The sequence below is a fragment of the Sinocyclocheilus grahami genome, unplaced genomic scaffold (assembly GCF_001515645.1).
Source record: "Sinocyclocheilus grahami isolate Dianchi unplaced genomic scaffold, SAMN03320097.WGS_v1.1 scaffold363.1, whole genome shotgun sequence".
NCBI classification, from domain to species: domain Eukaryota; kingdom Metazoa; phylum Chordata; class Actinopteri; order Cypriniformes; family Cyprinidae; genus Sinocyclocheilus; species Sinocyclocheilus grahami.
In genome coordinates, this window is record NW_015505542.1 from 65,797 (window position 1) to 78,091 (window position 12,295).

General features: G+C 37.2%; 3 protein-coding genes across 3 annotated transcripts in view; 1 reads left to right on the plus strand and 2 right to left on the minus strand.

The window, feature by feature from the left end:
* The window catches only part of smoc2 (SPARC related modular calcium binding 2), a 37,825-nt gene extending 36,432 nt beyond the window's left edge, over positions 1-1,393 (minus strand). The window contains exon 1 of the mRNA XM_016230111.1: positions 1,020-1,393. Within this exon, the coding sequence (XP_016085597.1) occupies positions 1,020-1,091 (72 nt within the window). The 5' untranslated portion in view covers positions 1,092-1,393. The remainder of the gene's footprint in view (positions 1-1,019) is intronic.
* A 2,562-nt stretch (positions 1,394-3,955) lies between these two features.
* On the plus strand, positions 3,956-10,548 carry eif3s6ip (eukaryotic translation initiation factor 3, subunit 6 interacting protein). The gene is given in 15 exon segments (XM_016230128.1): positions 3,956-4,103; positions 4,318-4,360; positions 4,548-4,761; positions 4,837-4,916; positions 4,996-5,057; positions 5,183-5,252; positions 6,082-6,155; positions 6,277-6,448; positions 6,534-6,688; positions 8,049-8,219; positions 8,468-8,601; positions 9,085-9,258; positions 9,391-9,580; positions 9,763-9,843; positions 10,001-10,548. Coding segments are annotated over 15 exon segments (1,698 nt in total). The 5' UTR covers positions 3,956-4,088; the 3' UTR covers positions 10,064-10,548.
* Positions 10,549-10,597: 49 nt separating this feature from the next.
* The window catches only part of cdh23 (cadherin-related 23), a 293,565-nt gene continuing 291,867 nt past the window's right edge, over positions 10,598-12,295 (minus strand). The window contains exon 65 of the mRNA XM_016230112.1: positions 10,598-11,763. Coding sequence (XP_016085598.1) covers positions 11,425-11,763 — 339 coding nt within the window. The 3' untranslated portion in view covers positions 10,598-11,424. The remainder of the gene's footprint in view (positions 11,764-12,295) is intronic.

The window sequence follows — 12,295 nt, forward strand, 5'->3', positions numbered from 1 at the left end:
GTGTGTGTGTGTGTGTGTGTGTGTGTGTGTGTGTGTGTGTGTGTGTGTGTGTGTGTGTGTGTGTGTGTGTGTGTGATTGTTTGAAAGAAAGCTTGTGGATCTCTGGTTACCCTCCTGAATTGCGAGTACACAAACATCACTAATCTTAATCCCAAATAGGATTCTCATGATTGCTCATCTCACCTTACTCTGTGTCTCAGCTTCTTGTTTTACTGAACAAACACACAAGCACAACCACAAAGATGCGCTGAGTCTGCATCGCAAAAACCCATCTCAAACTGCTATATTTACTGTCCTTGAGTGAAAAACACTAAACAGACTTGTCCAATAACAATGAATTCTGATTCTGATGACAAAACCAGTTATATTTTACTACACTGATAAAATTACATTAGGAATTATTTCTGCCTGATCTGACCCATACCAGTGATTTTTACTGGTGTAAATAATTTGTCTCGGGGGGGAAAAAAAAGAACATTTTGAGGGTGCCACAAAAAGACTACCAGTTAAAACATTTGCACTGTATACATTTAAAGAGTAAAAATTAAATCACTTTCTCTGAAATATTGGGAAATGTATTGTTATTATATATAAGTTGGCTTGAAAATTAATAACAATAATAAAAATGTAAAAATTCAAAAATGTATGAAACAGAAGACCATAGATAGATAGATAGATAGATAGATAGATAGATAGATAGATAGATATAATTATTATTATCATTAATAATGTAAAAATGTATGAAACAGAAAACTATATACATATATATATACATATATAATTTTTTTTTGTGCTGTTGACATCATGTTAGTAATAGACTTGTTTATGCAGTATATACCAAAATATACATATTCATAGTATTACTGGACATTGGTTAAAATACATTGAAAGAGTCAGTCAGAAATGCTATAAAACATAATTTTAACATACAGATTATTAATATTTGTTCATCAGCAATCGTTCTATCAATGTGAGCGATTATATAGCTTGATTGTGAAGTGTAGTGTGTGGTGACCCACCGTAAGCGCGGAGAGTTTGTGCGCGTCTCCTGCGTAAAGAGCGCAGAGCAGCAGCAGGACCGAGACGCGCATCCTCACAGCTCTCCAGACGCACCAAATCCACACAAACTCACTTTAGACCCGATCGATTCTCCAACGTGACGCGTAATTCCTTAAATCCCGTCCCTTCACAGCTCTTGATGTGTGCTCGGTATCGCGGGCGTGGATTGTGTTCTGCGTGATTTCTCTGTGCGTAATGAAGTGAAGCGCTCGGTTTGGACTGTCTTGACCCTCTCCCTTGCTCAAGTGTGTGACTCTCTCTCTCTCTTTCCGTGTGTGTGTGTTTATCGGATGCCCGTGCTGTAGTCGGGAGGTAAGTTTGGGTGGAATCTCTTACAGATGCTGGTAGCTGAGGGGGAAAAACTTCTGTCTTCTCCCCCCTCTGCTCTTTCTTCTCAACAACACACGTAAATCACTCTCTGTTTGGAAGTGACAAGCTGAACTGAGGCTGAAGTGATAAGCTGTACTGGTTTATAATATAATATAATATAATATAATAGCCTATTGTGTAATATAATATAATAATAAAATATAAAACAATATAATCATGAGGTAAATAATTATGAAGTAATTTCTGACTGTTTAGGAATACGTGTACACACCAGTGTTGGGGAAAGTTACTTTCAAAAGTAATGCATTACAATATTGCGTTACTCCATAAAAAAGTAACTAATTACGTTACTTAGTTACTTTTTATGGAAAGTAATGCGTTACGTTACTTTTGCGTTACTTTTGAAATCCGGACAGGGCTTGCTTGTTTGTTTTTAAAATAAAAAAGTTATATTTTTGGCAAATATAAAAGCCTTTTCACACCAAAAGTGAAATGAATAAGCCTCAGGATGAAGGGAAAGTAAATTTACGTCCGTACACTAGAATGCAGAAGAAGACATTTCAACACACTTCAGCAATAAAAAAAGACACAAATGTTTGTCTAGAGTAATTTGTGCTTATTAGTACGCTTGAACTGGATCATCGAAGCTCAGAAGCAAAAAAGGATATTTGTGTTTAACATTTAATTATTGCATATTTTTATTCATTTTGAGGAATACTGAATCTGTGTTTTTTTGTGAGTGGGATGAATTAATGCATATTCATATTTATTTTAGAACTACAGTAACATCTTCTGATTTCTCTCAATATGTGGACAGGAGAGCTGTCAATCAATACATTGGAGAAAAAAAAGTTACTTGCATTACTTATTTGAAAAAGTAACTCCGATATTCTCTTGCAAATCAAAAAGTAATGCGTTACTTTACTAGTTACTTGAAAAAAGTAATCTGATTACGTAACTCGCGTTACTTGTAATGAGTTACCCCCAACACTGGTACACACATGATCTATGTAAAATGTTGATGTTTAACACTTTCCATCTTCATTTACAGAAAACCATCATCTTCAGCAGAAGCACCATCACTATTAATAATCAATGCATCACTAAAATCCCTCCTGTAGCTCATTGTGCGTGTTTTAAATTTTTTGAACACTTTGGCTTGTTTGCACTAACATGCCAGAGTAGCTTAAAGTAATTCAAAACAAACACTTTGAACAGCATTTCTCCGATTCTCTTCAAGCCAAATAAGTAGACATATGGCAGCAGTTATTGAAACTCATAACAGCTTCCATTCCCACGAGCGCAGAGGCAAAGCTACACATGTGGGATTTCAGAGTTTTGTTCATTCAAAGGGCACACTTTCTATTTTTGCCTCTCGTGTTCACTAACTGAATTCATTAGCTCTACACTAAATATTGATTGGGTGTCTTGTTGTTGACAAAATCGCAGTAATCCATGGTGTTTCATTACTGGTCTTGTGAGTTGACCTCATTATAAAAGCCAATAAAAACTTGGCTGAAATAGCCTAACTCTGCTGTGTTACAGTGAATCTGATGGGCAGGTGTGAATCCTCAATTATAGGAACATCTGCGACATCTACAGGACACATGTGGAAATGCAGCTCTATATCAGAGAACAATCACCATAAAAATAGCTGGTTAAATGCCAATATGCGGCAAATAATACCTATAATTATTATTATTATTATTATTAATTATAAAAAAGTATAATAATCTTTAAATTAATATACTACTACAGTAAATTAAACAGAATACCAAAAGCTTGAATAATTTATTAGTTTTTCAATTTCATGGGTATTGAATTTCCTCAGTATCATTATGTTGGTGTTATTATACAGTCTTTGTTATTAGTAAGGGATTATTGTGTCACATAGTTTATTTTGATTGTGATGATGATGATTGTGAGTTTGCTTTTTGGGAGGATTTCCTAAATTTGACTGAATTAAAAGAGAGGGGGGAAAAAGTCAAATGTGATCTTTGGTATATTTATGAAAAAATGTGATTTAGTAATTACTATAATTACAATCGAAAATTGTTTTATGTAAGAATAGATCCTTGAAAACGTTAGCAAATTTCGACATATTTCACAAGCAACTGTGTCATTATTTCTTAACACTGACATTAATAAATGCCTTGAAATTCTGTTATTTAATAGAGGAATATAAAATATATATTTAAAAAATAATAATACTGGTCCCCGTGTGTATTTATGAACATTTTACGAAAATTAACCATGGTTTTACTGTTGTAAAAGAGTAGTAATCATGTTGTTTTTTTTTGGAATATTGATAACCATATGTTTAACCACATGTATTCCATGATTTAACTATCCTAAGTTGTTTTGGTTTTATTTGTAGTAAAACAATGGTTAATTTTCGTAAGGGTTGTTTATTTGATTAAGTTCTTTGATTTCCTATTCTTTATTTTCTTTGTCTTGTTTCATAATGTTTATGTCTTGTCTGGGTAAGACATTTTCAGTAGCCAATTATGTTTTGTATTTGAGTGTTTAAAATTGCGTCTGAATTAATAAGTCTTACGAAGCGTCACCGGAAATATGTGCAGTGGTCTTCCTCTCTCTCCTCCGGTCGTGCTCTGCGGCAGCCGTGGGGTTTATTAAAGGTTTATTAACAGATTAAACACCAATTAGAGGAATAAACATTCCTCATCTCTAGTTACCCGATGGACGACGAAGAGGCGAGTGCTCGTGACTGTAGAGACACGAGAGCATGTGTGAGGGATTCAAGCGTGTAACGTGTGTTGATGTTTATCAGTGGAGCGTCACGATAAGACTTCATTATCATTCCCTTTGTTAATTAACGTTACAAAAGTCAACCTGCATGTTCATGTTAAAATGTCAGACTTACTAAAATATCAGACAGTATCATTTAAACTATGTTTTTGTTTGCAGTATGACCCTTATAACTGCCCCGGTGATTATGACTATCACACCGGTAAGTAACGTTATTGATGATCAATATTGTTGTATGGCCATTTTATATGGGTGTCTATATTTATTAATGCGTTGGTAATATTAAGCTTTTTGTCATCTTAATAAAGCCGCCGAATGGATTGCATAGCTTCTAAACTGATAAGTGAGTAAATGTGTACTATTATCAAAGTGTATGTGTGTTTTTGCAGGAGAACCTAAAGCTGATCTGGTGTATGAACGTCAGTATGAGCACCAGCAGACGTATCATGTGATCCCTGAGGTCATCAAGAACTTCCTGCAGTATTTTCATAAAACCATCTCAGACCTGATCGATCAGAAGGTGTACGAGCTGCAGGCCAACCGTGTGTCCAGCGAGAGCATTGAGCAGAAGATCTACGAGATCCAGGATGTGTATGAGAACAGGTGCGCAGCCGTACGGTTGTCGACTGTGTTGTTCTGACGTCTGGAAATGTTGATTTAGCTTTTATCTCATTTTAGCTGGAACAAGCTGACCGAACGCTTCTTTAAGACTTCTCCGTGGCCGGAGGCAGATGCCATCGCTTCCCTGGTTGGCAACGGTGAGTGATATTTGCTCAACGAGAGGAATCAGAAGCTCTGAATTGAATGGACATGGGCATGCTGTTTTGTCTGTTGCAGATGCGGTTTTCTTGATCCTCTACAAGAAGCTGTATTACAGGCACATCTACGCCAAAGTCAGCGTGAGTGTTTTTGCTCATCCGTCTCATTGAATGACAACAAGAGTCTTTGTGAATATAGTTTTAGCTCATGAGTCTCAGCTCTGATGTGAAGAACTGTCAATAATGAGGCTTTTTCTCTTATGCAGGGAGGTCCAACTCTTGACCCGAGGTTTGAGTCCTACTACAATTATTGCAACCTCTTCAGCTACATTCTCAGTGAGTGCAAACTCATCATTTACATGTGATGGAATTAAATTTGGGCAATATTTCAAATGTTTGTGTTGTGGAAAAAGTTTTTTTTTTTTAAGTGTATAAACAATTTGAGCCACTTCAGAGTAAAATCGTAAATATTAAGATATGCAGACAATGTATCTTCCTATTTGAGCAACATTTTAATGAATTCATTCTTTATATTGTAGTTTTTAAAATTTTGTCAAAGTATATGCTATTATTTCTATACACTACTGTTCAAAAGTTTGGGGTCTGTATAAGTCTTATTTTTCTTTTGAAAGGCATTAATGCTTTTTTTTTTCCCAGCAAGGATGCGTTAAATTGATCAATAGTGACAGTAGATTGCAGAATCCTTAAATTGCATCACAGATTCCACAAAAATATTAAGCAGCACAACTGTTTTTAACATTGATGATAAATATTTTTTGAGCAGCAAATCAGCATGATTTCTAAAGGATCATGTGACACTGAACACTGGAGTAACGATGCTAAAATTAATAATACATAATAATAATGAAAATTCTGCTTTGTCATCAAAGGAATAAATTACATTTTAAAATTCATTACAGTAGAAAACAGTTATTTTGAATTATAATAATATTTCACAGTATTACTGCTTTTACTGTATTTTTAATTAAGTAAATGCAGCTTCAGTCATAAAAAAACTTAACATAAAAATGTACTTTAGAATGTTTGTGTTTTTTGAATATTGTCAAAGGGTTTTTATGTTTAGATCAGCCAGTCCATTGAAGTAGTCAATTTAGTGGGTTTGATGGATTTACAACAGCACATTTAATGTGTTTCATGTTGTCAGATGCTGATGGACCAGCACCTCTGGAGCTTCCTAACCAGTGGTTATGGGATATAATTGATGAGTTCATTTACCAGGTAAGTTAGTTGAGAAGAGCCTTTGTCCTCATAAGTCCTCTTATACTGCCGCCTTCTGTGTTACTGATGTGTTCGTGTAGAAGTGAAGAATGGCAGGTGCTGAGCTCTCTCCATTCTGCAGTTCCAGTCGTTCAGTCAGTATCGCTGTAAGACGGCCAAGAAGTCAAAGGAGGAGATCGAGTTCCTGAGGAACAATCCCAAAATCTGGAACATTCACAGCGTGCTGAATGTCCTTCACTCTCTGGTGGACAAGAGCAACATCAACGGTTAGTTGGAGGTGTACACTAGCGGAGGTGAAAGACACCAACCAGCTCTCATGCCTTGGTTTCTTGTTCGTCTAATTCAGATGTCAGTGTGACGCCGGTGTTTGTGTCACAGGTGACCCAGAGTCAGTGGCTGGAGAATACGGCCGTCACTCTCTCTATAAAATGTTGGGTTATTTCAGTCTGGTGGGATTGCTGAGGCGTCACTCTCTGCTGGGCGATTACTATCAGGCCATCAAAGTCCTGGAGAACATCGAGCTCAACAAGAAGGTAAGAAAATACTAGGGCTGCACGATAAATCGCGTGCGATATTTAATGCGGATCTTGTCAGAAAAGCCGGTTCTGTAATCGGCGGTAAATCTCCATCACGTGCATGCTTTCACATTGAGCAGCATTAACTACACAGAGCCGTTGTTCACTGACGAGCTGCGCAAAACCACGTTCATATTTGCGTGATTTTTTTGAAATACCCCACTATTGTCACTGAGTGAGTGCTAGTGTCTCAAGACTAGGGATGTAACGATTACCGGTTTGATGATAAATCATGATAAAATTCCCCAGGGTTAGTATTACCGTTTCATCTTTTAATTATCATTAAAACCGTATTCGATTACCGCGATTTGAACAACCCGCGATAAATAAATATTGTCCAGCATAAAGCACAGTGTTAAGTAACAGTCTCACGTGCGCACAGCAGCAGAGTAGGTTCGTTTTGAGTGAAATCAGGGCGGAAAAGCTGGGAGGTTTTAAAACAGTGCTAAGGGAAATATATGAATTAATTTATTAATTATATGAATGTACCTCTGAAGGTTCTGACTGTCTTCAGAAACGATTCGATGGCATTTTGTTTTCATCTTCGCTCCATGTAATACCTAAAGGAAGTGTTCTTAATCGCAATACTGCTTTGTCCACGGAGGTTACGGGAAACGGCTCTAATTCTGCTTTGCCATAAGCGCCACCTGCTGTCAGCGAGTGGATTTACAGAGACTTATATTTACATTCAGCCTGTGTGCGGTTTCTGTCTGGCCAAAAACGGACCGAATTTGCATGCCCTGCTGTACATTTTGACCGGTCGATGAAAAACAGTGTGGATTCTACACATTTAAACAATTCAGATAAGTTATCTAGAATTATTTATGGCGCAGATAAAATACATATAATCATTTATGAATTAATTATCATTTCGACTTATATCTTTATTCTTTATTTAAAGGCTGAAATGTGAGGTTTACCTTTTTATGAAACTTTTTCAAAGCATTATTTGAACATTTACATTAGATATTTCAACATGCTATTAAACTGTTGTCAGCCAGGTTATCATTTAAAATCCGAACATCATTGCTAATGTTATTGTTTTAGTGATTATGCAAACAAAAAGTCATTTTATTTGTTGTTTGTTGATTTTCAAATATAAAACTTGGTGAAGTGATTTATATGTCGGTACTTTTTGAACATCTCCAGCACATTTTAACAATAGCGTGATTGATACTGATAACCGTGATAATTTTGGTCACTATAATCGTGATAGGAAATGTTCATACCGTTACATCCCTACTCAAGACAAAAAAGAGGTGTGGCAGTGTGCTAACATTGTTAATCAAATCAAATCTGGTTATCTTGTGTTTTTCAGAGCATGTATTCACGTGTGCCCGAGTGTCAAATCACCACCTATTATTATGTGGGTTTCGCATATCTGATGATGAGACGCTATCAGGACGCCATTCGTGTCTTCGCCAACATCCTGCTGTACATCCAGAGGACCAGACACATGTTCCAGAGAACCACTTACAAGTATGAGATGGTCAGTGCTTTTTGTCTTTGCAGTATTGGTTGATAAAATGCTCAAATTACTCTATTACTGTAAAAAGGATAATGCTGATTACATACAAATTGCAAAAAATGTAATTCCTGATGAAGGTGCTGTCATTTTGTGCATTAATATTCCAGGTGTTTTACTTGAAGATTGTATTTGATTCTGTTGTACTTTTAAGTCAGTACTGTCATAATGGTGTGATGCTTAATCTAAATTGTGTGTTGTTTTCTGAACAGATTAATAAACAGAATGAGCAGATGCACGGGCTGCTGGCCATCGCTCTCACTATGTACCCCATGCGCATCGACGAGAGCATTCACACACAGCTGCGCGAGAAATACGGAGACAAGATGCTCCGCATGCAGAAAGGGTGAGAACACACATAATGCTTGATTATGCTGAGTTATGTATGTATGCACTACCATACAAAACTTTGGGGATGGTAACACTTTTTTTTTGTTTTTTGTTGTTATGTTTGTGAAAGAAGTCTCTTAGGTTCACCGCATTTATTTGAACAAAAATACAGTAATATTGTGAAATATTATAGCAATTTAAAATGACTTTTCCATTTCAATGTTTTTTATTTCTTTGAATTTTCTTTGTTAAATAGAAAGTTCAGAAGAACCGCATTTAATTGAAATGAAAATCATTTGTAATGTTATAAATGCCTTTACTGTCACTTTTGATTCATTTAATGTTTAAAAAAAAAAAAAACCTTACTCTCCCCCAAATTTTTTATCAGAGTCTATGCAATATAGCATACATTTTAAAATGATAATATATCATGTATAATTTATATAGACATTCATCTAAAATAAAAGGAGCAATTAAGTTTTTTTTTTCTCTTTTTCAGAGATCTTCAGGTGTTTGAGGAGTTGTTCAGCTTTGCCTGCCCCAAGTTTCTGTCACCCGTAGTTCCAAATTATGATAATGTTCATCCAAATTATCACAAAGAACCATTCCAGCAGCAGCTCAAGGTGTCTGCAGAGGAGGTGCAGCAGAAGGCGCAGCTCTCCACCTTCCGTAGGTACAACAGCAGCTTATTCATGTTGAGGGCAGGTCTGTCTCTTTGGATGAAGAACAAGAATTCTATGATGATGTGTAATGAGCTCTCCTTCACTTTGAAATGTCCTCTGCTGACTCCATGTGTCTCTGTCAGTTTCCTGAAGCTCTACAGCACCATGCCTGTGGCCAAACTGGCTGGATTCCTGGACATGTCTGAGCAGGAGTTTCGCATCCAGCTGCTGGTCTTCAAACACAAGATGAAGAACCTGGTGTGGACCAGTGGCATCTCCGCTTTGGATGGAGAATTTCAGTCTGCCTCTGAGGTCGACTTCTACATTGACAAGGTGTGTTGAGTTTCTGTCTTTAAACTGCCAAATTGAACACTTTTAATTTCTGAGATTAAATATGGGGCTACCATATTCATGCCAGTTGTCTTATTATTTTGAAAATAATATTTAGTAGGCTGGAGGTTTTTTTTTTTACTGGCGAGTCACTCTAATAGTGGATTTACTTGGTCTTCCACCAGGATATGATCCATATTGCAGACACCAAGGTTGCCCGTCGCTATGGAGATTTCTTTATCCGACAGATCCACAAGTTTGAGGAGGTACGTGCTCTTGAATCATTTTTAAACATTTACATTTATGTAGATTTTCTGTAAATTTCTATCCATTTATTTCCTCGTTAAATTAGTTTATGGATCTGTTTTTGAATGAAACGTCTATGTTGTCACATTTTGATTGTACCTCTTTGATCTTCTGTAGCTTAACCGAACGCTGACGAAAATGCCTCTTACTGGTGCCTCCTCCACATCACGTGCCACATAATGTAGATCCCACCAGAAGAACTAATCAAACCCTAATTTGATCTGACTGATATCCACCAATCACAGGCTAACGCAGACTTCTCAACCAATCAGGAACCACCTCTGATACTCTTTTACCAATCGGAGGCCATTTCTGAACTATAATGTAAGCCCTTTCGGTTCATTTCACTGACTTGTTCTGGACACAAGTGAAACTAACGGCAGTCTTGTTTTCTAAATCAATACATTTTGATGTGGCTGAACTGTAATTTAGTCATCGTCTTTGAGTTTACATCTTAAATATATTGGGTCTGTAACAAAATTCTTTAATTATTCATAAACTGTTCTTGTGTAAATTACCACATTAAATTCAGTGACAATTTACATAATGTTCATGTATCATAAATGAGGCTCTAAGTATCTGTTTACACTTACATTTTACAAACACGAAGCCCTGCTATTCTAATATAAATGCCCCTAGGTGGCAGAAGAATCTTTGTATTCACTTGCATAATCTAGCAAGATGATTAAAAACAATACAAAACTACAATGTAAATGAAAAAACAATGGCAGACAAGGGAACTGTTTGGGACCCCTGCATAAAAAATGAGAAACTTTGCAATCGTGCTTTGTGAATTTTAACACTATAGAAAAACAATATACATACAAAAATAATAAAATAATACTGTTTCTTATTCTCTCCAGTTAACATGTTTACCATCATTGTTCAACATTTTTAAACACTGACTATTCGAATAAACATACTTCCTGCAGCCATACGTAGTGCATGAATATTTGAATAAATTCATTTACAACTGGTTGTCTATTTGTTAAACTCATCAACGTTTACTAGCACTGCACTGTTTCACACTATATACCCATGGCACTGCAATAAACAGTGCCAACTCTGTTCTAGCTTCAGAACCCAGAGTTAAACCCTTTTTCAATTTCCAAGTGTGAAATAATGTTTAACCCAGGGTTAATCGCGGTGTGAAAAGCCCCAGAGATATACTCTCATAAGCAGTTCATTATACACATACATCACCATGTTATTCCCTGGTGTCCCACTGAAATATGAAAAAGTAACTAAATAAAAACTAGTGTCCGTATTCGGCCTTCCACTGGTCTGAGAGTGCATTCATTGCCCATTGTGTAGTTTGTGTGCGGTTAAAGTGTCAGTACTCTTGAAGTAGCCCTGACAAGATGAGCTGCCCTTGATTTGTACATTCCAGGTCCACACACACATCTACACACCCTCCTCACACCTGGCCCTTACAAACCTGAACGCTTCTCCACATCGCAGGAAAGAGTTTCCATTCAAAACAAAGAGCCAGGAGTGCCATGCACGTTGTAGTTTTCTCAGACCAGCGAGGCCTCGGCTAGTCATAATTCTGTGATCTCTAACGGACTCTCAGACAGAGTGTGGCTGCCCTTGTTTCTGTGCAAAGGTGTGGATTTTGCAGATTCTGTTCGGGCGTTGCGTTCGGCATACAGTCCGCCATCTGCATGCAAGGCTTCAAGGGAGCGTGCCAGAGCCCGCTGGTCATCTTCAGGCAGGCTGTTGAGGTCAGAGGTCAACAGCGTGCCTGTGCTGCCGTGAACCGCATGCACCCCGTCAGGACCCCTGAGCTCGATTGGGAGTTTGTGCTTGAAGCGAAGGGTTCCTCGACCTCCGACACCAACACGCTCGTCGTCATCTTCATCCAGGTCGCTTTGGATCAGCTGAGAGAGGAGAACATGGATGGATGAATTAAATGATTGCATGGAATTGATGCAATGATGGAGTGATGAATGCATGGGTGGATGGATGGATGGTAGGTTGGGTGGGTGAATGTATGAATGGATGGATAGATGGTTGGTTGGTTTGTTGGGTGGGTTTATGGTTGGTTGGTTAGATGGATCGATGGTGGATGGATGATTGTTTTTTTTGGGTGTTTGGATAGGTGGATGGATGATTGAATTCATTTATGGATTGGTGAATGGATACAAGGAATGTAGGATACAATGATAAAACAATGAACAGAATGATGGAGTCATGAATGGATGTGCAATATGGATAGATGCAATAGTAGTTGGATGCATGGATGGACAGATGCATGGACGAGTGGGTAAATGGTTGGATGAATTAATGGTTTGTTTAGTTGATGAATGTAATTATGGATGGTTGAATACATTTATGGATTTGAAGGTGATGGAGTGATAAATGTGTGGATGTGGGATGGAGTTATCAATCAGATGGATTTATGGATAGGTA